The sequence below is a fragment of the Blennius ocellaris genome, assembly GCF_963422515.1.
Source record: "Blennius ocellaris genome assembly, chromosome: 6".
Classification (NCBI taxonomy): domain Eukaryota; kingdom Metazoa; phylum Chordata; class Actinopteri; order Blenniiformes; family Blenniidae; genus Blennius; species Blennius ocellaris.
In genome coordinates this window covers 5,293,491-5,320,663 of record NC_137655.1, presented here as the reverse complement: position 1 = coordinate 5,320,663, position 27,173 = coordinate 5,293,491, and the positions used below count along the sequence as shown (strand labels likewise).

The 27,173-nt window shown below is 44.4% G+C and overlaps 1 protein-coding gene across 1 annotated transcript; it reads right to left on the bottom strand.

Annotated features, from left to right (window-relative positions):
- Positions 1–1,781: 1,781 nt before the first annotated feature.
- ndp (norrin cystine knot growth factor NDP) lies at positions 1,782–25,240 on the bottom strand (the record flags this gene model as incomplete). Its single annotated transcript, XM_080498659.1, has 3 exons — positions 25,150–25,240; positions 8,348–8,803; positions 1,782–2,006 (listed from the first exon to the last, which is right to left on the bottom strand). Exons 2-3 carry the CDS (start codon positions 8,555–8,557, stop codon positions 1,782–1,784), a joined length of 435 nt encoding a protein of 144 aa, XP_080354785.1. The 5' UTR covers positions 8,558–8,803; positions 25,150–25,240.
- Between the last annotated feature and the right edge of the window lie 1,933 nt (positions 25,241–27,173).

Genomic DNA, 27,173 nt, shown 5'->3' with positions numbered 1-27,173 from the left:
ATAATAATAATAACCGTGTGAAACACTGAGCAGGGAGCGTCTCCATCGCAACAGAAGCTGATCTCCTATGATCTCGTCCATGAGGCGCCTCTCTCATCCGCTTTGCATGGGAACTTTTTCCACAGTTTTTTGGGGGGTTTTATTTGGAAACGGTTGGCAGTTAACTTCCCAAAATCAAGTCGATTGGTCTTTGGATGACGACAAATCATCCCTGAAAATTTCATGCAATTCGGGTGAGTAGTTTCTGCAAAAAGATAGTAAAATACATACATGGAAAGCAATAAATAAATAAATAAATAGACACAGACAAAAACATGACTTTCTCAGCCAACTTTAGTGGGCAAAGTTAAAAAAAAGTGTTGAATCTTTGATGTTATACCTCTTTGCATGAACCCAAAGTGAGACAATGCGGTTTGCTGTGTTTTTAGCGTCTTTATTTATTTCCATGAAATGAATGTGGCTGTGAACGCTTTCTGCTTTGAGAAAAACAAAAAAAAACAAAAAAACAAAAAAATGGCGCTTTAATAATAGAAAAACCACATTTTGGACAATGAAGACAAACTTCTGGAGGTCAGCGAGTTCGCACCTGAGACACACACACACGCGCACACACACACACACACACGCACACACACACACACACACACACACAGACGTGGATTACACAAGGGTGTTTTCGAAGGTTTGTTTTCACCACGAGGGAAAAGTTTCGCCGGCTGTTGTGAGAAGCGTGTTTCCAGCGAGTCACGGCGGCGGACGTGTCGTTAGTGACGATACGCGACGGGCGAGAAGCGGCGCTTTTGGCGGCGTGGAGCTGCTGTTACGACAACGTTGACAGGAACGTGGCGAAGACAAATAGATTACATTTGGGAAAAAAAAACAACAAAAAAAACAGTCTATTGATCGTCGGCACCAGCCAAGCCACCCCTCCCCTCCCCCTCCCCCTCCTCATCCTCCTCCTCCTCGATCTGCCCGAATCCCCCCCCCCCCCCCCCCCCCCCCCGGGACTCCTTTTTACACGCTCCTCCACTTCTGTTTTATAGTCCACTTGATGAGCTCTCCTGTCAGTGCCGGTCGTGTTTTACACGGCGAGATGAAAGTCTGCGGGGAGTGTGTAAAACGTTATAGGGTGAGTAAACACGGCGCAGGTGCTTGTCTATAGATCCACCACATGTCCAACCTGCTCGTCCATTTCCCATGCTGCTTCTCAACGAGCCGTGTTGTTTTGTTGACGGATCCGTGCCGTGGAGTGTTTTATGGAGCTGGGAGGAAGAAGCCGCCGCCGCCATTGCAGATATTTGCTGAGCAGAGCTCTCGTACCGCGGTTTGCCGAGTGTGTGTTATGAATTGCGGAGGCCAGTAATGAGCCGGGGAGGGGAGGGTTCTCCGGGCGGCCGCTGAGGAAGCTGCACTTTGCGGTGTCTGGCCACTACCCCCCACACACCAGAAATCTGCTTCGTATGCACTCGATTTGAACGGAGACGGCGTTATAGCGTGTTCCGTCTGCGCCCCGCGGGTCGAATTTTAAGGCCGGCGCGAGGGCCGATCCGGTTGCCGCAGACCGTCACTCCCAAGTCAACAGCCAGCACGTCTCTGGGGCGATTTCCCCATCCAATAATCAAGCGAAACACTCTGGACGGCTTTGGAGGAAGGGTCCGAGGCCAAGAACAACGCCGGCTCCCGAGAGTCTGGGGGTGGGGTGGGGTGGGGTGGGGTGGGTGGGTGGGTGGATAGGGCCGGGGGAGGGTCTGTGGGGGGGGGGGGGGGGGGGAGGGGCCGGCTCAGCTGCACTCCTCGCAGTTGCAGGCGAGGATGTATCGGTAAGTGGCCGTGATGCGGGTCCCGCCGGCGCAGCGCAGCCTCACCGCCTTCAGCTTGGAGGTGTGCGGCCGGCAGCAGGAGCAGGTGCTCTTGAAGGGCTGCTTGAGCACGGAGCTGAAGGAGATGAGCGGGTCGGAGCGGGTCGTGTGGCTGCAGTGGCCCTCGCAACGCGCCAGCAACACCATCTGCAAGACAAGACGGCGAAGGAGTTAAGAAAACACAGTTCACTCATTCATTCATTCCGGGTTGAGGGTTTTTTTTCCCGGTGACCTTCAGGCCGTTGTTTCTGCGAGCACAATGAGGACAGTGTTTTGTCGGTTCGTCTCTGCCCGGACTCCCGACGTCTTCGGCCTCGCACCTGCAGGAGAGGAGATAGCGCCGAGAGCGGCGCTGCATTCCTTCACAGCTCCGAGGCCAAGCGTCCAGCGGGGCGGCGGGGGGATGGGGGGCGGGGTGGGGGGAGGGGGATCAGTGGGAACCTCATCTCAAGAAAGTTTTGTGTTTAATGGCAACGTTCTGAAAACGATGTCCGTATACAGGGCAACGGCGGAAAAACAATGAAGTTTGCTTGAGTTGGCGTTGTCATTTGGTTTTGTAATTAAACTACACACACACACACACACACACACACACACACACACACACACACACACACACACACACACACACACACACACACACACACACACACACACAACAATACACTCTTGTGAGAACACGGACATTCTAGTGGACAGACGACCAATTTGGATTGTTATTACCGTGATTAAAAATTTTCCCACTCACACAGCATCACAAAAATGACTGATAATGATGCAGTACGTATGCCAGGCCTGCAGGTGGCGCTAGAACTCCTTGCATCCAAGAAATCCACCACGTGGCCTTATTAAAGCCACAGGGATCAGCAGGTGGTCCGCCGTGTTATTGTTAAGTGACATCACAGAGAGGGTCGGGAGGTTCGAGGTCGGGAGGTGGCGCGATGACGTAATCGTTTTCCGCGAATGTGCGTCTCTTCCGTACAGTGTTTTAAAATGTTTTTCTACACTTTGGAACCAGTTTTAAAGAAACATTTGTTGGTTGCTGAAACGCCAACGCCGTGTGGATGATCGGACAAAAACAATGCGGTCACGTGAAACGGCGTTGTTTTGCGGACAGGATCTGAAGCGACCAAGTCCCAGGAGAAAAGATGGACTGGGAGTCGTGACTCTCTGGAGGCAAACAATCGTGGTGGCAAAGTTTCGGATAAGTTGTGTCGAGAAGGAGACGGAGCCCGGGCGTTTTATAAAAACGTCAATTTGCACTCGTTTCCATGGAAACAGAGTCAGAGCGCTTCAGAAAAATTTCATTTTCGCCCGTTTCCACGAAGATTTCGCCCCCTTTTATTTCCTCAGTAGCACTTTGAAATTGTTTGAATGTAAAGTGCGTTATATATAAAATGTATTATTATTATTTATTTATTTATTTTTAAAAAAGTTGAATTTTTAGTGGCTCCCAGCACCGTCGCCGTGGAAACGGACGACCAAAACAGAACAGAAATTTCAGAAAATGGTGTCGGGACGGCGTCGACCCGCACGGCGTCCCGGTGGCCGCCTCGCACGCGCGGCCTGATTAGTGGCGCGGCCGTTGGCGCGGCATTCCTTCGGAGGGACGCCACATTCCCGCCGCCTCCCTAAACAGACTCCCGTGTCACGTCCTTCTGTCAGCTGCTGCGTGTCGCCACCCGTGTACCCACTCCGACAAAAGCCTGTCTGGGGCCTCGGCGGGGTGACACACATACACACACACACACACACACACACACACACACACACACACACACACACACACACACACACACACACACATACTCAGACATCAGGACCATTGTCGCCACTTTAAGACCATTTGTCTTTGTCCAGCCCGGAGATCAGAGCATCAAACGCTGCCCTCCCCTGTTTACCCCCCACCCTTTGCGCCCCCCCTCCCAAACCCCCACTCCACCCCCCCACCACCATTCATGAGCAGCTCCTTTACAATGTGTCCGCTACAGAAGTGACTCACTGGAGGAGAGTGGTATTAATATCCGGTATTAACTGTGTAAAAATAAAAAAAATCCCCCCGGTCTCCTTTTCAAAGAGTTGCTAAAGTGAAAGTTTGTCTGAGTAATCTGATTACATCGTCAGTATTAAAAGTAACAAGACGTATTGCTGTAACCCACATCCAGTATTAGCACACACAGAGAGAACATGCCTGAGGGATGATTGTTTTTTTTTATGTGTTCATATCAAACGTTCACGTTTCATTGTGAAAACCTGCAGAATGTTAAACTTCAAGTTTATACATATTGGAATATGTGATTTTGTTTTTCAAACATTTTTACATTTTTAACAATTTGCACAACATTTTAAAGTCACCCTGAACATTTTCGAGATCACGACAATTCAGCATTTCTTTATCGAAATTCTTGATTGTTGATATTTGTCAAATAAAACAAAAGGATCAACAGTTTGAATTTATCGTCAACGTTCTTTTATTATTCACATTTTCTGGAATTTTAAGATTTCAACTTTTATCAATAAATTTATTTTTACCAACCATTTAGCTCTTCAATTTTTTTTTGACATTCTTAATTTTTCTACTTTATAATTTATACTGCGCTATTTTCTTTTCCTTTTTCCTCTTCATACTTCATTTAAATCTCTTTCTACGTGTCAAAAACTTTGTATTTGTTGTCAACATTTTCACTTCTCCACATTTCTCAATTGTAAATATCAGATTTTTTCAAACATTTACATTTCAGTCATTTAAAAAAAAAAAAAAACATTTCAACATTTTTGTACTTTTTTTTACTTAAATTATTTTAAACTACATAAACAAATGCTACCCATGACAGTTCTTTCTTTCTTTCTTTCTTTCTTTCTTTCTTTCTTTCTTTCTTTCTTTCTTTCTTTCTTTCATTAAACATTTCTTAACATATTTTACAGTCTTTTCTCAATACATATACTTTATATTTATTTTTTAGATTGCAGTTTTATTCAATGTTATTTATTTACTTCTTTCACTCTGTCTCATCATTTAAACTCATTTCTCTGGATACAGATGTTCTATTTGTTCATTTATTTTAGATTTAATTTGGAAATCTTTTCAATTTCTTCACATTTAAACATATTTCTATTTGCATCAATTTCTTTTTATTTGACTTCTCTATGATTTATTTTATTAATGTAATAAATCTTGAACATATGATATCCTTAAGAGGTTGGGGGAGAAAAAAAACATGTTCAGGTCTAAAAATATAGCAGAAGTAGAATATTAGCTATATATTTCAATAATAAGTTCAACGTTTAATTTTGTTCTATTTTCCTAACTTTGTTAATGTGAACAAAAGCGTGTTAATCGGGATTAAAAAGCAGCTCGGGCCTGAAAGCCGCCAATGCTACCTGCGAGTATTCAACACCGCTGAAAGGAAATAACAAGTTATATTAGTGATTTAATTACAGTGTTTTTCTAAGCTGGAGAAGCAATTAAAATCAGACCTAATCCTATTTTGTTCACAGTTCTGAGACTTCCAGATTCCAGCCAAGAAAACCAGGCTAAAATTCCCCCCGGTTGATTTTTTCCCTTCCCCTCGGAGCAGCAGAGGATGTTATACGAGTGTTTTCACAGGCTGAGTTACACGTTCTGTGACATGGACTCTGAACTTTACGTGCAAAGTCGGCGGATCGACCCTTCGTCCGCACATTTCGACCACCTGCTTCATATTCCGAAGGTGTGCGGTGGAATCCGCCCGATCCTTGGGCTCCACACCGACGGTTAGATTATGAACCATGTGGGAGTTTTTCAGAGCTCCACATCATTAGTGTGGCATTTCTTTCCATAAAAGAAAAAAAGAAAAAACGGATGTTTCAGGTCCAACTTGCATGTTTAAAGAAAGTTGAGGCTTTTAAAGGGATTTGATGCAATAATTTGTACAAAAAAAAAAGCCCAATGGAGCACGACATGAAATAAAACTTATTATGCGGGTCTAGAATTGATTGTTTTTGTCATTTCTTTTGTCAAATGCAAGAAAAGTTGAGCAGGCTTGATGTCCTGCACATCCCACACATGCTTGATGGATTGAAATCTGATATGTTCAGATGCTAAATCGACAACTGAAGCTGCTTGATGTGTTCAAACCATTTCTGAAGCGTTTCTTCTTTGTGTGTTGGGCTGTTTTCAGTGAAAACTCAATCGGAACAAGACAAATGAAGCGTGGCCATCATTCGGTCGTAAACCTGCTAGCTGTGCTATAGCTAGCTCCACTCAGACCAATCGGACATCATTTACACGGAGACGCTGGGATCCTGAATATAATCCAGCTTTCTTCCACTTTCACACGGTTTCATTGGTCCAAAAAATGTGTATTCCTTGATTTTCCTCCAATTGAATATTGGATCATATGAACTAATAAACGAAACGTGGCGCGCTGGGTCAGCGGTTAGCGTCGTACTTCACGACAAAGATTTTTTATTTTGACAGTCGCCGTAATAACGATCCAACTTGGTCATCTATCCACTTTTAATTTCTTCAGTGTTCTTCCATTGTTTTTGTTTAGATCTCATTGTTCTCTGCTGCATGTGTGTGTGTGCGTGTGTGTGGTTTGATTACAAAAACAAACAACAGCGTCTACTAGTGGCCCACCATGCTAACTACATAGTTTTCAGCGTTTATCGCCATTTCCATGTAAACGGGCATCATTTACAATTATTTTAGAAAAGTATTCAACGTTAAGCAAAAATCGTTTTCATCCTTTTTAGTTCATGTTTTTAATTATTAATATTAATTCTTAACGAGGGGTGTCAAACAGAAGATCCATGCTCCAAAACTGGACCGCAAGAGACTCTAATACGGAAAAACCACCTAGATAATTGTAAAAAAACACAAAAAACAAACAAACATAGATTTTTTTAAAATTTTACCAGATTTCTGAAGACGAGCAACACAACACGACACCGAGGCCCAAGCTGAGATATAAATGATGCTGCTATGAAAGATCGCTAACTAGCATTAGCATCAAAGCACTGTTGTCAGGATGATTTTGTAAAAACACCCACAATGCAACAGCTACAGGAGACGTCTTCTGGACATTTGGTGGTGTTTTGCACCACAAGGTGTCATTAAAATTGGCTTTACGATGAGATTGGAGTTTTTTTCTCTAGTATTTCTTTGGTTTTTGCTGAAAATATAGCCATTTCCATCTGCGCCACAACAAAGAAAAGTTTAAATTTACAGGTTATTTTACCATTTTGGCCCACTCAAGGTGAAATTGGTTTATAGGTCCCTCGAATAAAATGTATTTGACTCCCATCTTAATCCGTAGTTATGTATTAAACCATTTTTTTATGTTTAATTGATAACAATGGGTGAAGAAAATCTGTGTGGAGTTTGCACGTTGTCCCTGTGCTTGTTAAAACTGACACAATATAGAAACAGTTGTTGTTTTTTTTTTAAACTTCCACCCTTCACACACAGACAGCTGGAAAAGGCTCCAGTCGTCTGCAGAAGATTGATCACCGTGAATTGTTGTTAATTGAGACCCGGCCTGTCTCCATGTGCTCGTCGCACGCTTGTTTGAGTTAAAAAGTTCTTGATTATTTTTGCTACAAACATTCAGGAAACTATTTATCCCTGCCCTGAAAAAAAAACAACCTCTGAGGCACGAAGAAAGAAGAAAAAAAAAAACCCCGAGCGACTCGCCAAGATGTCCTCCAGGCCTCCGCGTACAGAGTCATCCATCTCACACAGCTCTGCCTCCCTCGCTCGCTCCTTCCACCGCTCGTCTTTATCTGCTCCTCTCCATCATCCGGACGAGTCACGCTCGGCTCCTCGGGGATCGGCGCGCTAGTGCGCGCGGCGCTGGACGGCGGCCACGCCGCACACACACACACACATACACATTCTGCACCTCAACTGGGACCCGGGGTTTTGGCCGGGGCGGACGACCAGCGTCCCGCCCAGCGACGGGAGGAGAGGAGGGCTTTGGGAGGGGGGGAGGCGACGAGGGGAGTGAGGGATGATGGAGGTGTGGCGCTCGTTTGCCGGATAAATTTCAGGTTCACGCCGACACGTGCCAAGCATGTGGAGCGTCGCGGCTCCCAGTCCACGTTCTGGTCGTCTGACGGCGTGAGAATCACCGTGGGCTCCCGTTGTTAAAGGAGTCGTATTATTAAGACTTTCAACGTCGTCTCATTGGTTAAAAAAAAAATAATTTTATTCATTGGTTTTCTTTGATTTTCATTCATTTCAATATTGGATCGTAGGAGCTACATTCAGAATCTGCTGTGTCTGCGTGAGCTGCACAGGCTCCGCCCCACACATGCCCATCTTGGGAAGAAGAGCAAGTACTTCCTCCCGTGGTGCCATGTGCCAGAGCAGACAATAGTGGGAGGAGTCAAAGGGGAGGAGCCTCCCTTGATTGGGATTAGCTAACCCCCCCCCCCCCCCACATGACACTATATCGGGTTTGATTTCTGAGCAACGTCACCTCGCGTGTGTGTTCCTTCTTTACCTTGGAGTTGCATTTATAAATGGGGTGTGTGATGGTCTCCACGAAGTGGTGCCTCATGCAGCGCTCGGGGTCGGCGTCGCCCAGGTGCGGGTGTCCGTTCTCGCTGGCCTTGTTGCTGCCGGCGGACTGGACCAGGCCCAGCAGGGGGCAGCAGCACATGAGGACCAGCAGGAGGCCGGACGGCGGTCCTCCGGGGGTGAAAGCTCTCATGATGGGGGCCCGCCCCGAGGCTCTGGACCCTCAGGGGATTTCCACCACGTCACGTCCTCGCTGGGTTCCTCTCGCAGGAGCTGTGTGGTGGAGGTGGTGGTGGAGGTGGTGGAGGAGGAGGGGAGACGGCCGTCTTCCTTCGCTCTTATGGACGTTTCAGGAAGTCGGCAGGCTGCATGAGGAGCAGAGGAAGGATCGTTGCTTCATGGGGCCGCTCCATCCTCCACCGTCTCACTCCGCCATCGCCTGGAGGAGCAGGACAAATAGGGGGGGGGGGGGGGGGGGGGGGCGTCAGTGGAAACAGAGAAAAGGCGAGAAGAGAGAAAACGTCGTGACAAATGCTACAAAGCCGCGTGTTCAGTGGAAAGCAACGACTCTTGGCGGCTCTTGACGAGCTGCTTTCCCCCCCCGACGTGCTAAATTACACTTTCATTAACTTTAGCATCGTCCAAATTGTTCCGTCATAATGCGGTCAGTTTTAATCCGATCGAAGTCAAACCCAGGCCAAAATATTCAGTTTTCAACCCTCTGTCCTGTTGTGCCACATGAGGCGGTGACGTCCTTAACCTGGTTGGCGGTTGGGGGTCAAAGCTCGGGGGGGGGGGGGGCCTTCAGACGGAAATTGCAAAATGTGTGTACATCAGTGTCAAACAGTGACAACATGAAACATGACAAATGATGGAAGGTGTGGTGCGGTGGATCCAGTAAGTAATCCATTGGTTTCCATGGCGACAAATGTGGCGTTGGGGGAAAGTTTGCACACAGTTCTGGTCGTGTATATTTTTACATGCATGTGTGTGTGGTTTGGATCAGTTTCGGTAACCTGCCACCCTGAGCAGCGTACAAAAGAAAAACTTCTCAATGGAAACGTAATAATTTACTTTGTCACTCTTAGTCAGTGTTTTTCAACCTTTTTCGAGCCAAGGCACACTTTTTCCTTTGGGAAAATCTGGAGGCACACCACCACCTGAAAATGTTAACATTTTAAACTCTGTAGCCTCTATTATCAATATAAAGTCATTCTGATCAAAGTTTTATCAACAGGAATCAAATAAATTTTGAAAAAAAGTATTTCCCAATTTCTTTTTTTTTTATATTTAGCAACTTCTCCATCACTGTCACTGACACAGTACTTTGATTCAAGATGGTTGCAGCCGCAGGTGGTGGTGATTAACCAGACTGACGTCTTTCAGCTTCGATTTCAACGGCAAAGTTCTGTGCTGCCATGTATTGGCGAAGAGTATTTATACATGATTACTCTGCGGCTGTGAGAGCAAATGTTTTTTTTTTTTTTTTAAATGTGAAATTGAATAACTTCCCACGGCACACCTGACTATATCTCGCGGACCACAGTGGTTGAAAAACGCTGCTCTAAGTAACACTCATCAAGTAGTGATTTCCAGTGACTTGCACGACGCTGCTTGTGTGTTTTGTCCATCGGTTGTTTGTCCGTCGATGGGAAACCCGACATCGTGCGGATGACTCGACCTCCACAGTTTCTCACAGATTATAAATGATTGACTGTTTGATGGCGTCTGCGTGGTTTACCCTCTCTCTCACACACACACACACACACACACACACACACGGAGACACATAAGTCCTGGCGCTTTTATTACAGCGGGAGAAACTTAATCCATGCACAAACAGCCTGCAGCCAGGCCCTTTTCCTCTACCCAGGAATGACTTTTTCATTAAAATAAATCGCTCTCCCAACGAGCCCTCCCATGACTGCCAGTCCCGCCGCATATTTTCACATGTATTTACATTTTTTTTTTTTTTTTTTTCCTCCGGCTTCGTGGTTTTACAGCCACCCTGACAATAGGGTTTGTGTTGAGAGGGAGCTCGCTGCAGAGCAATGTGTTGTGAATTAGGTGTGTGGACATGTGGGGTCAGGGAGTGAGAAAGAAGCATATAAACTGAGGGAGATTATTAGTGTTGACCTGCTCTTGTGTGGAAATATGTGTTGATTGCCGGACTGGCGCGCCCAGGCTACCCATAAAATATTACTTTGTTTGTGCACGGTGTTTTCATATTTGTGCAAATGGGTTGTATAAAAGAAAAAAAAAGAAAAGAAATGGAAATTTACTTCACCTCTTCTCGACTCAAACATTTTTACAATCAGCTACGTTTTGCACTAAAGTGGCTTTTGGAACAACTTCTAAAATCGTCAAATCTTTATTTCTACTACTAACAATCTCAACTTCTATATAAGTAAGTATTTTTCCACCTCTGGAAATAGGTGGAAATGATATAAAATTAGTTGTCAGTGTCAAAATCTGTGTATTTTATCTCTTCAAGTTATTAAAAATGATTACTGATTACTTAATGACATGCAGCAATAGCAGATTTGTACTATCACTAATGCTGTTGGGTCGACGGCTCATTTAAGTAACCTAATTTACTGTTTTTGTCTTTAATTATACTGTTCCTTTTATTCCTTTATTAAATTTTTTTTCTTCATCTTTTCAGATAGTTACTGAATATATTATTATTATTGATAATAATAATAATAACAATGACAATAATAACAACACTAATTATTGTATTAATTTTACATTTCTAAGCACATTCATACTTTTATGTCAACATGTATATTTTTTATTTGTTCAGAATATTTTTTTTTTTTTTTTTCACAATTTGAAAAGACCTGTCAAGATTTTGGAAATGTAATTTCAACATTTGAAGGTTTTTTTTTTCTTTACATTTAAATACGTTTCCATTTTTTTTTTTACAAGGAAATATCTATTTATCAATATTTTATCATAAACTACAAACATGTATAATATATTTGTATGTCCTTTATCTCAAACACACCATATGTAAGTTAATCGAGAAAAACGTGTTTTAATGCAAAATTCGATATAATTTACATAACAAGTTAAATGTGTTGCTCGTTCCCATTTTCCCTCCTTTATAAATGTGAAGAAGAAATTCTGTGAGTGAGGATAAAAGATAGCTCAGGCTTTAATTTATCTTTACAACGAGTTCTGTTTCCAGTGTTTGTGGGAATTTAGTGACTAAACATTTCATTTCTCATTTTCAAGAGAAGCTGCTGTTAAAATCAAGAATGAAGATTTGTGTAAACAGGACATAGATTACAAATCCTGAACTTTCAGTAGGCTTGTTTAAATGAAAACGATTAAAAAGCTGCAGCTTCCATTTCCTGGTCACTAAATTAGCTTTAGCATTAGCTTCATCCAAAGCCACTGTCCCAAATTGTTACTATTTCACTAAACTCCTGCATACGTGCCCCTTATTCCCGGTCTGACTCCGTTCCTCCTGGCTCTCAACCCAGTTCAAGGAATTTAAATATGTGCAAATACTTGTAAGCCTCGCTAACTCGATATTTTATACCAGACGGGTTACAAATCATTTTAATGGCGCTTATTCATTTTTACATGCTTGAAGAGAAAAGCAGAATCAATTATTCGGCAATAAATTTAAGTGAAAGAAAAACCGCACATCATCATCATCATCATCATCATCATCATCATCATTTTTGAGTGAAAGCTCAAAGCTGCACTGATTTCCTCTTTGTGAAGCGACACCAGCAGAATTCCGTGCACACCTCCTCGCCGCCGCTCCGGCTTCTGGTTCGGTGGAAACCGTTCGACCTGGACGTCTCTCCGGAGAGAGATAGACGGATAAATTGGCCTGTTAAAGTAAATACTCCCCGAGATGCTGAAGCCGGGGCCCTGGAACATGTGCTGCAGACGGCCGCGGGCTCCCCCGGAGCCAGCGCCCATCAGCACCTCCAGGCCTGCCAGCCCCGTACCTGGCCGCTCGCCGCGCCGAGGCTGCTGGTATCGCCATCAGCGCCGTCGCCGCGCCCGTCCTCCGCGCAATCGGCGTCCAGCGAGTGCGTGAGAAGGAGTCGGAACATAGAGGGTTGGTTTTTTTTACGAGACGCATCCATTGGCGCTAAAGGTTGGAAGTTGGTTGGAGAGCAAAAGCCAATGAAAAGTGAAACACATGGCGAAGGGCCTTGAAGTTTCCTTTTTTTTTACAGGAGTCAACTTCTGTTGTTAAAAAAGGGTTTAACCCTAAACCCTTGAACGCACCGTTAAATCTCATGAGCATCCCAGAATGTAAATCACACTGTTTTTTGGAGTTATTTGGCAGGTCACGCAACTCACATGAAGAAGCAGTCAGTGCCATCTGTGACCACTAGATGTCACTGTACAACAACAGAAAGCTGCTACCGGCACCACAGAGCAAGAACAGGTCTCCAAAATGAAATACGGTAGGTTTTCGAAATGTCTTTGGCCCTGTTTAAACAAAGCTTTCAGGTGAAAACGAAGAATCTTTATTTTTGGGCGTCAGTTTGCGTAACAAAATTGCTCAGAGTCACTGAAAAATAATTTTTGGGGAAAAGGCTGCTTACAGGCTGATTCGCAATGCTGTCATAGTATAGACCATATAAATGCGAATATGTTTTGAAACAAAAAAAATGCAAAACTGCTCCCAAAATAAATCAAACATCAAGCAAAGCAGCCATTTTCATCAGTGTGTGAACGCGACTTATGGCAGAAGCACACTATATAAATAAATCTAATTTACTCATCGGGTGAAAATATAGTGACGTTATGCATCAAATTAAACAGAATGACTTTGACTAGAAGAATATAACACCAGATTAATTCAATTCCAATTTCCAAAATCCACACGTGGTCTCGTTAACCAGGCCCCACAGGCTCTGGGAATATCCTGGGATATCTTTGGTTTTCTGGCACGTTTCTTTTCATTTCATTTTTTTTTTTATTTTGAGTGGCTGCGTTCAGCTTCTCCAGTATCGACTTAAGAGGACTTTAAAAAATAAGGCGTGCATTGAGCAACAAACAAAAGAGTCCGATTCTTCCCTCAGGAGGATGAAAACAGGGTTGAGAAAAAATACTTTTACCATGTGGGTCAAGAATCTCAATGTTGCTGCATATTTAACTGATGTAGAAAACAGTAACACACCCACACACACACTGAAACAACCAAATAGCTTGATTTCCACTTACTTCCGGAGAAACATATATCAACATATGCTGATTTTTGCAGTCGACCTGTGTGGTACACTTTCACAAGGATCCAGTATACAGGCAGGATCTTTGCATAACCTTTTTTTTTTTTTTTTGACATCTTGAAATGTAATTTAATGTTGTATTCTTCACTTTGTACGAGCATGAGCATTAGAACTGCACGGGTTCAGCTATAGTTACTGTTTAACACGTAGGAAGATTCATAAAAATGCATTTTGGTTTTTTTTTTATGTTAATTTTGTATCATAAGAGTCATTAATATCAGAAATAAACTGAGTTTTCTGTATTTCCCAACCAAATTTAGATTTATTTTGATGTGAAGCTCCGATATGATTGATAGCTTCTTCCATAAAATCATCAATTTGACAACAGGAAGTACAAGTATTTTAGAGGCGCTTTTGTTTTGTTGAGAGACAGGAAGCGCAGTTCTGCTTAGACATTTTACCTGCAATTAACCTATTTTGAATGTTCGTCTGTAACGGAATCTTTAACTTTCAATAAAGTAAGGATGGTAAAAAAAATATTTTTTTTTTTATCGATTTAGCGAATTTGTTGCAAAAAACGAGTTTTAACAATATATCTGATGTCTGCAGTTATTTTTAACTGCATTGGGGAAAAAATTGAACTTGAAATTTTCTTTTGAAAAATCATAGATTTTTTTTTTAAGGCCAAAGCACCCAGCCCTACAATCAAGACATAACAGTTTAATTAAAATTTTTATTCATTAATTTCACAACACTATTTGCTTACAGAATTCTATATTTTTTTCTGTCACTGTAGGCCCTAAAAAAAAATTAAAATTGCATTGAATTGAAATAAAAAGATGAATTAAAAGTAAATCCAACACAAAAGTGATTTTATTTCCATCCTTCAAGTGAACAGAGTCCAAAGCAAAACAGTCTTATTCATGATAAATCAGCTGCAAGACTCATGTATGTTTTGAATGTGCAATTTATAACAATTCATGAAGAATCTGAGTAAATCAGTCTGTGAGAGGCGATGACTCTAGAATTTTAAAATAGATTTATGTGACTTGTCCAGGGTGTAACCTGCCTTCATCCACAGTCAGCTGGAATCAGCTCCAGGATGATTCCATCTTATATAGAAATTAGCCAAGCTCCAGTCAAATCTTCAAAACCATCCCCCGCATGCTGACTGACTCTCGAGGCCGTTCGGTCCCTCGTCTAACTCTGTCGCCACATTGCCCTTTGCACAAGACGGTCACTCGTGCCAGAACATCAACTGACCGCCACGCACCAAACCGACGTACAGCCGTGTGGAACTCACCGCACTCCGCTACCCGTGTGCTGCGCCCCCTAACCTTTTCTGGTTAGAAATCTCCATGTCAAATCTGCAGATGTGGTAGATTTCTTCATCTTTTTCAAGTCTTGTTGGATTGGAGCCCGGCGACAGTTGCCAATACCAGTTAAGTGATACTTTAAGCTTCTTTTTTTTTTTTTTCTTCACAAATAGAAAGCATATGTGATTGCAGCAATCCACTAAATGCTACTTTAATAAAGTGAAAACATGTCGAATCAATTGAGATCAAATACAACGATGAGACGATATTTGCGGTCAGACAAAGAAAGGAAAAAAAAGAACGTGAATTACAAATCCTTCTAAAACCTGTGTTTTCGTCGAGGAGGCAGCAGGTTCTGGCCGTACGAAGCCAAAACAAGACAGATAATGTCAACAGCAATCTGCTTCGTAACCAGGACACAAAAACCAAGTGTTGTCGTTTTGACCGATAGCCATTTCTGTCATCCCTGATCAGAAATTAACTTATTCCTCCTCATATTCCCGCCCTAACACTTTTTTTTTTTTTACGCGAGTGATGACTTTTCGATTGATTGTCGTTGGACAGCTGAGGCAGCGCTGATCTAACCGCGCTGATATGCAGGCAGGGACATCCCTTGCAGCAATGCGGCCGCGCAGCATAAGCGCTGTCTTTTTTTTGGCTACTTCAAGTCCTAAAACCTTATTTTGTTTCCAAGAAATCATAATTTTTAACTAATATAACTAATAGTTATTTGATTTAACCCACTTTCTCCTGTCCTGACACCACTGATGGGATCTGGCATGTGGACATCCTGCAATCAGAACTCTAGAATCCATTTACACTCAAAAACCAATACAGCTTTTTGTTCAAATGCTATTTATTTTAGTGACCCCCAAGACTCTGGCAAACATGATTCAATTCACCAACATGTCAAACATTTTGTAGCGAGAGTTTATTTGTACTGTCAAAAACAGCCAGTGGTATTGAAAAACCGGCAGATTTTAGAAGTTGGAGTTATCTTAGCGGGGGGAAAAAGGGGTGTGTGTGGGGCACAAGTACCAACTCATTGGACATTTTTGGTCAATTGGAGAGCCAGAAAATCAAAATAAATCCAGGCGTCAAGACACATTGTGAATCAGTGTGTGATGAAAATGTGATAGAAATGCCATTAAATGATCGTGAAAGGGTTCAGGTTGGGATCGGGTTGTTAACCTAAGGGTTAGGATTACTTTTACGGTTACTCTTAGCGTTAGGATCAGGGTTTAGGGTTACCGCTAATGTTAGGGTAACTGTTGATTTGGGTTTGGGTTCGGGTCAGAAGTTAGGGATAAGGTGCTGGGGATGTTACCATGAGGGTTAGAGTTAGAGTTGCCTTTAAGAGTTAAGATATCTTTAGCTGTGGTCCCTTCGCACTGTTTGTGTCATGACGGAACAGAGCAGGATGGGTTTTCGTTCAGCCCAACTGACAAAAGGTGGTGATGGTACGGAAAAAAACCTAACCATCAGTTACGATTTTTTTCCTCACCTGTCCATTGAGGTACCTAGCACTGAGGATCAGGTCTCATAAGGAGGACCGACAATGCAGACGATCGTCATGCTTGACTTGCTCACAATATTTAAATATTTCCTCGGCCGTGAAACCTCCCGGTATTGTTTACATATGCCATGTTGCTCTCATTGGTTGTTTTGTTAACTGGGTTTATTGAAACGTTGGGACGCAACACAACATCACAGTCTTCCGATGAGGTGCTGACGCTTCTCTCGGAGAAGAGGAGATTCAGCAGGAGCTGGACGCTGCTGTCCACAATCAAATTTTAACCACTGTTACAGAGAATGGAGGCTCACAGCTTTACTTGTATGGCTGCGGAACCGCCGGCGGCGGCTTCCGCATTGTTCGCGCCAACACATCCTCGCTTTGTTCACAATCCCGCCTCCATTTTAACCGTACGGTCTGCGGTGGGACTGCGCAACAGAGTTTGGCCTGGGTGTACTTTGCTGTATGCATTACCATAATCAACCATAGCCGTAACAAATTTCAAGGCGTAAATATCAGGACATATCTACTAAGCTACTTCCAAAGTAAAAAACTATAGCATCCTTCCAATGCTGCTATTTTATTGCCAACAGTTCCCAAATACAAAATATGTCTGTGTTAAATTCTTGGTAATTTTCTACCCAATTTTAGTCGCGATCCACTTAAAGCCTTTTCCTCTGATATCCTTTCAATCTGCTTTCATCACAAATCACATCATGACGCTTTGGATCATTAGGTCAACATGTGGAGAAATACTGAGCCAGTTCATTACAGCTCTGAGTGAAGCTGCATTACAGCCTGTCTGCTGAAAGCTGAAGGAATAATGCTAAAAATCAGGCGGTTTGGCGCAGTCGCGCTCTCACCAGCCATGCACGGATTTATGCCGCCTTGAACATCCACGAAAAAGCAGCTGAATCCTCCTCCACAACATCCAACAACCTGCAAATCTAAAAGCTCAGACTCTTTCCAGGATCCATCGTCTGGAATCAGCCCCGTCATCCACTCAACCGCGAGCTCGTCTCTGAGACGACAGCAGCGACTCTCCACTCTAAAAAAACCCCATCAACCTCCACTCCCCCTCCTTCACCACTTCTTTGTTGACTTCTTTGTTGACTCCGTCTACGAGCTCCGGTGTGGCCCGGCCGTGACGTCAGATCCACGGCGAGTGTGTCTGGGAGCCACGCCGGATCCAGACCCACCGTGTCACCTTGGGTCTTTCTTGTTTTCATTACAAAATGCAGCGCAGTTGGCAGCGGAGAGCGTGCACTCATTCCGAATTACCCATGAAACTTCACCTCCAATAAAGTAAACAGCTTCGCCTGATGAGTGCTGCCGGGCTCCGTCCAATAAAACCTCCACCAAGACAGTCAGATTTTCCGTCCGACAAAACCGAGGGACTTTTTCTCTGGAATATAAAGCCATCTTATCTCTGTTAAAACAAAGTCAGACTTTAATTTGACGTATTACGTGTGGTCCGGGACGGGAAACAGGAGGTCATGGTTCCAGCTACATTTTAGGTACACAAACGTCCATCAGGGCTCCAGGGTCCCTGTTTCTCGCATTGCTAAGACCTTGGCCCCGATGCCAGGGGTCGGTCGGAGTGGGGTTACGGTGCATGAGGTAATGCGACAGAAAACAGTGGCCAGACGGCTGCTGATTCAAAGCAGTGGAGTTAATCTGTTCTCGCAGCGACGGAGGCGAGTGTGGTCCGATCCGTCAAGCCAGACAGGAAGACGGGAGACGTCCCGAATCAGTTTGAAGCGTGTCCAAAAACAAGCAGCCAAGAAAACGGCAGCAGCGTCGAGATTCGAGGGACAAGATTGAGATGGGGATCGTCTTCATGAATTTTAAACAGATGTAGACCCTTGATCAGTACCAACAAGATTTAATTAAACACAATGGAAATCATTACTAATAACATTGTGTTCCAGCTGAGTACACTGATGACAGCAGGACATTTGGCACCACAGGACCCCTTCCTGACTTCTGCCAACTCGTCTCTCAGAGCTTTGGAGCTTAATTTTGCAAATGTAAGCAGTGTTTGCTCATTTTATGAGGCTTCTCGACCTTCACCATTTCTTTTCAAAGACATTTAAACTCCGGGTTAGATAATATCTCTCTAATCTTCACGAGACGGTACTCAACTAGAAACTGTCAAGATTAAATCCCTTTAATCTTTAGTAAAGATTCTCTATAAGGAGGAATATGCTCTATAATTGGAATATTAGTGGAGGAAGATGCTCTGGCTAATGCTAATGCTAACAGTCCACTCAGTAAACAGGATAAAACTATCAGCAGCTCAAAAACAGTTCATGTATAACCAGCATCAAGCTAATCAAGGCTGTCATTCCTGAAAGTTGTTTCTTTTCACTTTATTTCCATTGAAAGTGGAATTTTTGACGTTGGAGCAAAGCAATTCCGCACAAACGTAATTAGTGATTAAAGAAAGCAAGATTTTTACTGAAAGTTGATCGACGTTTCAAATAGCCTTGTACCAGCTGTCAGCTGCGCTCCAGGGTTCAGAGGACTGTGTTTACACTTCCACTAATGCACCGCATTAACAGAGCAACTCCAGCAAGGTTTGTTTTAACTAGACCGCCTTTTTCGAAGTTCAGATTGTTGGTTTGTCGAACACTCAATAGGCCTTTAGCGATCTCACAATGTGGAAATACAACCACAAAAAACATACAAGTATGGAGCTTCAGTAAATCATGCACTCAAATTTTGCTTTTTCCAGAAAAATCTTGTCAAATTGTGGAATTTTTGCATTTTTCTAATCAGTATTTTGTTATTTGTGGCATTTTCAGAATCTCACTTAAGGGAAAAAAAAAGAAAAAAGATAAACAAAGGCTTCTTGAACAGATTGCTTCAACATGTGGAGACATTCAAGGCTGGAAATACCCGACATGCCTGGTTTCAGTTATTAAGGCCATGACTGAACCGTCGAATGTCTCGAATCCTCCCCGAGTCTCCTTCCAGGTAGAGGGTACAGACGCACGGATCTGCAGAGTCTGTCCACGTCCCCGCGTTTCCTCAAACAAATTACAACGTCAAATAATTTGGCAAAACAATCCCAAACGATCCAATGCAATCTGTGGAATTCCCGGTACTCGAAAACTAATTACAAATCCGAAGCTGGAGGCCCCGGAGGTCGCTGAAAATATTACGCAGCATACATTACATGTAACTTCAGATCGATCTCCAGATCTGCTATTTACTGCTTATTAAAAGACATATCATCTGTCATTCAGAAAATCAAATTAAGCAAATTCCAACCTGATATTTTTTTTGGGGAGGGGCACAATTTAAGCTGCCTCGCCGAGGGGCAGAAAACTTAAGAGGCGAAAAGATCCAACATGGGTAGAGGAACATGTGGGGAGCCAAGGTGCATAGCCGGGAAATATCTGCCCTCACATACCGCAGTTCTTCTGGTCTGGAGCTTTTTGGATTTGTGGAGTTATGAGATGGTGATTCGAGGCTTAAGGACTGGAGATATTGCGACGTCTCTCTCAGACGGTTCGGTGGGAAAGAGGTTCCCCTGCCTTCACCCAGACTGCAGCCGTACCTGTGTGTGTGTGTGTGTGTGTGTGTGTGTGTGTGTGTGTGTGTGTGTGTGTGTGTGTGTGTGTGTGTGTGTGTGTGTGTGTGTGTGTGTGTGTGTGTGTGTGTGTGTGTGTGTGTGTGTGTTTTCCAATGGGAACGATTTGAGTTGCTTCACTATCTCGGGTGAACCTTGGATAAACAAATTACAAACCGTTAAAAACAAAGTGCTGAAATAACTTTTTTTTTAATGGATCAACTATGAAGAAAGTGGCTCTTTGCCCATTTCAGAAGCTCCTCCCGCTCTGTGAGTCTGTGAATGAATGAATAAATGAACGAATGAACGATGTAAATGTCTGTTGTCGGTCTCTTAATGGTGCTCACAAAGCCAGACGTCGAGCCCAGGCCAGTGGAGGAAAGAACGGCTCAGGTTGAAGCACAGACCGGGTCTGGAGTCGTCTGCTGGCAGCTCCAGGCTCAATCAACAGCGTGACCAGGGCTCTCACATGGGTGACTACTCAGTGTGTGAACCCCAAAACTTTTCGAGCATGTAGCATGTAGCATGTAGCATGGCTTGGAGCCGTTAAACTACTGAACATACTTTGTCAGAACATAATATACAGTCTTTTGTGTTCGATCATTAATATTAAAGAATCTCCAAACCACGACGTCTCTAATCCAGCTGCTGCTAATGTTGCTGACGGAGAATGCACCGTAATACCTGTTGTATCGGGGAGCGCTAACGAGTGCCGATACTGATATCGGTGCATCCCTATTGTCTTTTTTTTTTTTTCACTTTGGGCCTAACATTAAAATAGATAGCTGTGAAAGAGTATCTTTAACATTTGAGATTGTTTGTTTTGTTTTTTTTAATCTTGGGCTTGCGCACTTCCACAAACCAGTCTTGTGCAGAACGCATGGCTTCAAAACGGACTCCTCTCTGTTCTGCCTTCAATTCTGACCGGCAGCTCTGAAATGCCAGAATAGACTGTCTGTGTCTGTAAACCAAAGTCCAACCGCTTCATTTTTTGGGTTTTTTTTTGGTTACAGTGAACAAACAAACTGACGAACGTCTTTATTTAGAAGGAACAGATTGATCCGTAAGACTCCGCTCGAGTGTCTTTTTTTTTTTGGCTTCACGCTGAAGCAACAGCCAAAAGATCTGAGGTGCAAAAACAAAAAAAAGTCACAATGGAGACTTTTGTTCAAGAAGTATAAGCGAAACAATGACATTTTCTCTGTGTCTGTTCTGAGAAGTGACACGAGGAGCTTCCCAAATGGAGCAGCCATATGTTGTGCAGAGCAGAACTTCACATGTTTTGTTGAAGCCAGTGGGGGGCGTGTATAAATATCCCCTGCCCACCTCGCTTATGGGTTCTCTCGCGCTCTCTCTCTCTCTCTCTCTCTCTCTCTCTCTCTCTCTCTCTCTCTCGTATGTGTACATTCGGTGGTGTGAAGGTCTCATGATGGTTTATTGTTATTTGTTTCTGAGCCTACATCATGATAACAATGATTATTAGAGGAACAAAAAATAAATAAATCAAAATTTGAATTCGAGCTGGGGCTTTGGCATTTCAATTCAATAGCTACAATATTAAAAAAATACATGAAAAAGTATAGATTTAGACCCCTTTTAAGGTTTGAAGTAGAAACATCCCAGTATATATCATCCTGGGATGTGGTTAGTTTTATTGTTGACTATTTACCTTTGTCAATAAAAGTTTGGGCGAGAAGATTAGGCTTTTGGCTGCATTTATTTTTGTATGTATTGGTTTGTATGTATGTATTTATTGCCAACTTTTCCCAAAAACTACTCACTTGAGTTGCATGAAATCCTCATTGTCATCGTCCAAGGGCCAATCAATTAGATTTTGGGATGTTTTTTGCGAAAAGTTGCTCAAATTCATACATACAAACCAATAAATGCGTAGACACAGACGAAAACAAAACCTCCTTGGCCAACAAGTTCTATGAAATGCAAGTTATACATAAAAAGATAACATTTCTATATTGAATGGTATTGGATTTCACTTATAAAGTACATCTGACCAATCCAGCCTTTTTCACATCCTTTCACACTAATGGTCATGACTCGACCTCCGTTGGGTAAACTTGTGACACTTTGTCGCGCGGCCATGTCGAAGCGTCTCACTGTCACACGTCACCACGTACCTTCACTCATCTCTGAATCCCAAAAGCTGTAAGCAGCCATGAAATACATCACGTCCGCTCCTCTACTTGCCATATTAATCCGTTGTGACCTCGTCGTCTGGAGTGGCAGTGCCAGTAAATAAGAACTTTCACTTATTTATCATTAGCATGCTCTAATGGCTATATTATGCTAATGCTATCTGGTTGAGATTGGGGGGAAAAAAAAGAAAAGGAAAAAAGAGGTGCAATGCGGTAAGGCCACGATCACGACGATCAACCTTGCCCAATCACAGGTGGGCCTGCCAGCTGTACTCTATGCTGACTGGTGATGGAGGAAAAGGGGCGGGGCCTGAGTGTCATAGCCTGACTCCAGTAAGCTATTTTCAAGGACGGGATTCATTATTAACTTTATAGGGGGTTGCAACCCCCCCCTCCCCACACCCCGAACTTGGCAGCCTTGCTCCGGGAGGCTGGTGTGTGCCTACGCCCGGGCCAGAGGGATCCTCCGTCGGGTGAGTCAGGCTCCACGGCCGCCGGGTGGACGTCCCGGGGACTGAGCCGTCTGCAGCCGGACAACAGGTGCATCAGAAGACCACCGCAGAACGAAGGGGGCACTGGGGTGAAATGACAGGTAGGGGGGTGGGGGTGGAGGGACTTTCAGTGCCTCTATTCCTCCGTCACTCTCCTCTGTGAGCCTCTGCGCCGGAGTTTACGTCATGATTTTCTATCCACTTCCCCACCTGCCCTCGTCCTCCTCCACCTCACCCCCTCCATTGTTTCACCAGCTTTTAATAAACTAAAGGGCAGATTCCTGACTGCAGCACAGGGTGTGTGTGTGTGTGTGTGTGTGTGTGTGTGTGTGTGTGTGTGTGTGTGTGTGTGTGTGTGCGTGGTGTGTGTGTGTGAGCGTGTATATGTGTGTGTGTGTACCCATGGACCCGTCCTCCAGCCACACACATATACAGTATATGTCACACGCACGCACGCACGCACGCATGCACGACACACACACACACACACACACACACACACACACACACACACACACACACACACACACACACACACACACACACACACACACACACACACACACACACACACACACACACACACACACACACAGAGTTTGGCATGCAGAGTGCCAAGCTCTTCCACCATCGACTGACGCCAGCTCTCAAAAGGCACACACAAACTTACTCTTCCTCACCCTCACACACACACACACACACACACACACACACACACACACACACACACACACACACACACACACACACACACACACACACACACACACACACACACACACACACACACACACACCCTCCCCACGCGCCACTCTCCTAAAAGCTAAGCTCCTCACTAAATATATCCCCCCCGGTAAAGATAAGACAAACAGTGTGGATTTGAGAGCAGCGCGCAGCCAATGGCGAGCGGCCGAGTGAGCCGCGGCTAAGCTTTCGTGTTAGCTCTCGGATTCTCACAAACTCCGAAGAAACGGCGACGGAAAAGGGACAAACACTCTCCGACTTATACGTCGAAGCCGCTTCAAACTTCAAGGGTGGACTCACATGCCGGTCGCACCTTCGATCCACCTCGCCTCCATCCTCGGAGGACGCGGCGGCAGCAAAGGCTCTGAATGTGGCGGGCTAAAGGAGGCGCAGGAAACTAGACCGATCCTCCGTGGGAGCGTTTGGGACGGGGTTTTTCTTGGGGCACATCTGTCGCAAGCTTAACCTGGCAGGGTGGCGTTTGGGATCCTCTCAACGACCCGGCGCTCCGTGAGGAGCATCCATTTGTCAGGAGCACATTCCTGCGACGGCGGGACATCGTGGACTCTCCTATCGCAGCTTCAACACTGTCCAAATAAATACACTCACAATGGGCCCCAGTGTGTGTGTGAGTGTGTGTGTGTGTGTGTGTGTGTGTGTGTGTGTGTGTGTGTGTGTGTGTGTGTGTGTGTGTGTGTGTGTGTGTGTGAATATGAAACATGAGACACCCAAAAAAAAAAAAAAAAAAAAAAAAAACAAGCGCACGCCGCTCTGCCAGAGCATTGCTGTCTATCCGCACCTGGCCGAATGTGCAACGTTTCAAACACACCTCCTACTCCTCTTCGTCGCCCTCTTCCTCTTCCGTCCTCCAGCGGGTTTCGGACTTCTCGCTCAGCTCGGCGAAAGGCGAGACCGTCGTCCGGCCGGTCCAAACTGTTTCTCATCTGGTGTCACCAGACGTGAGGAGAGGCGTCTGGAGGTGATGTTTCGATCTCTCCCCTCCTTCCCTCTTGGGTCGGTCTGTCTTTCTCTCACCTCCTCCAGCCCTCCTCTTCTCCACCTCTCTCACACGTCTCCATTTCATTCTGTTTCTCCGATCTTCCCCCTATCTGTCTCCGGTTCCACACCTCTCTTGTTCGTCCTCCCACTCGGGCTCTTCCTCTTCCCTCTTTCGTTGTCTCTTCCGCAGACACTTCATTTTCTCCTCGTCTGTTTCTTGAAGCTCCCCTCCTCTTCCTCCTCCTCCTCCTCCTCCTCCTCCTCCTCCTCCTCCTCCTCCTCCTCCTCGCCTACCTTCCACAGAGTCTATTCAATCTCTCATCACCTCCCCGGGGTCCATCGCAAGTCGATCAAACTCTCACTGACTGTACACACCTGTACATGACGTAGCGGTACGTCTAAGAAAGTTACTGGCACCACGAGTTTACCTGGCGAACGCTCGGAGCCCGAGTTAGGAAATCCATCAGCGCCAAGATAAGACGCGCTTCCTCCCAAAACACGTCGACAACCTAAACGCGACCACTCGTAGTTTTCCGGAGCAGAAAAAAAACTGCCTGTTTTCGACCGAACGATCCGAAGTGGACTGAAGTGTCGCTCTGAATCCGGCAGAGTGCGCATCGCGATCTGATGGATTCGCAGTGAAGTGGGGGTAAAGATAAGAAGGGACTCCCCTCACAACCCCCCCCTCTACACCCCCCCCCCCCACCCCAATCCACCTCGACCCACCCCCTCCCCACTACCCCCCCCATCCCTCCAGGGTGCAGGTTTAGATCCAGAGCTCTTACCTTGAAGAAGACAGTGAAGGTATCCAGAGAGGCTGACGTCCTGCACGCAACGCTGGGTTTGTTGTCTAAGTATTGTTCCCCAGCCGGCTCCTCTCTCCTCTTGTTTCTACCTCTTCCTCTCTCTCTCTCTCTCTCACACACACACACACACACACACACACTGATTGAGCGCTGCTCTCTCCTCCCTCTGTCTCCTCCTCTCGCTCTCTCTCTCTCCCTCTCCCTCTCTCTCTCTCTCTCGTGTGGATGCTCGGCCGGTGAGGACGGTCGTCACATGTGGATCGTGACACAGCAATCGTATATCACACGCCCTTCCCTCTCTCTCTCTCTCTCTCTCTCTCTCTCTCTCTCTCTCTCTCTCTCTCTCTCTCTCTAACACCAGCTGACGCACCGACACGCTCCGCGGCGGCAAATGGGAATTCCAGGCCTGGAAGGCCCCATCAGCAGAGGGCTGACCAAAAGCTGCAGCCAGTTTTTACGAGGTCAGGGTTATAAAACTGTTAGCAGATTCAGTTTATTTAAAAACAACTGGTCCTCAATGGCCTTCCGCTTCACGCGCTTTCCTCCCGCCACGCGGAGTCGCAACCGGTGAGTGGTGGGGGGGGGGGAGACGGGGGGCAAAGAGGGGGTTAAATAGCTCACCTCCGCCGTGAGCGCCGCTGGTTAGCGAGTGTGGCTAAAGCAGCGACACCGAACCGATTTCAATCCAGACCAGTTTCATCTCGAGTGGCTCGGGTTTGGACTGGTGCCATGATGTTGTTTAAATTTATAGCATTTCTTTGTTGTAGCGACATTAAATCAAATAATTAGTAGCAAAAATGACTCAAATCTGAACATAAAGACAATTTTAATGAAGTAAAATAAAGTGAAATGTTGAAATGTCCAATGGCTTGAGGCTAACGCGTTTGGTTCTCTGTGTTGTACTGTGTTCAAAACAAAACAACAACAATGTTTCCTTTGACATTTTAACCATTTGTTTGGTGGTTTGGAGCCTCTTGCAAGCCGGTTTTGGTCCACAGGCTTAATGTTTGACCACCTGGATTGAAAGCATTCAGTTTGCATTGAGAGGAAACTGCAGCCATCACGTCATCTCAGTCAGGACGAAAAACCTTTTTGAAACATTTTTAAATAGAGAATTTCAACACTCAGATGTTGATTCGGTCTATTTCGGGACTGATGTTTTACACTTTTAGTCACTCCTAAAAATATATAAAATAAATAAACAAATGAATAAATAAATGTTTGTTATACATATTATTAATAGTAAAATGGACCAAAATCAGAATATTTTAACAACTTTTGGTGAAATGAGTATGTATAATGTCCTGCAAAGAATAAATTTTTATCCAAAAAGTGATGTGATTGGTCATTTTTATTAATTTATTATTAAAGAAACAAGAAAAACCCCAAACGTGGCTGTATATAGTTACTTTCCACCATTAAGAGTTAAAGCTTTAAGTAGTAAAGTTAGCTTGTGATCAATGCTGCCTCATATCAAGTCATAATATACAAAAACAAAGCATAAATCAACAAGGCTTTTCTGCTTTTATACATCCGTAAATAATTGTATAGGTCGGTGTATTCGGAAGTGAGTCTAGCACACAGTCTGGAACCAAACCGAAAGAAGCTCGTCAATCATTTTAATATTGGCCAGTATGAAGACGGATGCACTAAACTCCAGTCTGGACGGATCAGAATGGACGAGTGGACGGAGAGCTAATAACGAGTCGTGACCTCGTCTGAGACCGGAAACATCAATATAGAACTCGATGACGTTCCCGTTCACTCCATCAGCATTTCTGCAGCTTTTGTTGGTCCATTAATAGAATTAGAGTTACTAAATATATTGTGAGATATTAAGCGGACGTAGTAATTGATAGTATAAGGAGAAATGCTTTATTGCTGAATTTAAGAGATGATTTCAAGTACTTTTCTCTTTTTCTATCCTCGAACACCAACAGCAACTGAATGAAATCCTGTTAAAACTGAATCTTTCATTTCCTCCGTCTCCTCCGCCTGCTCGT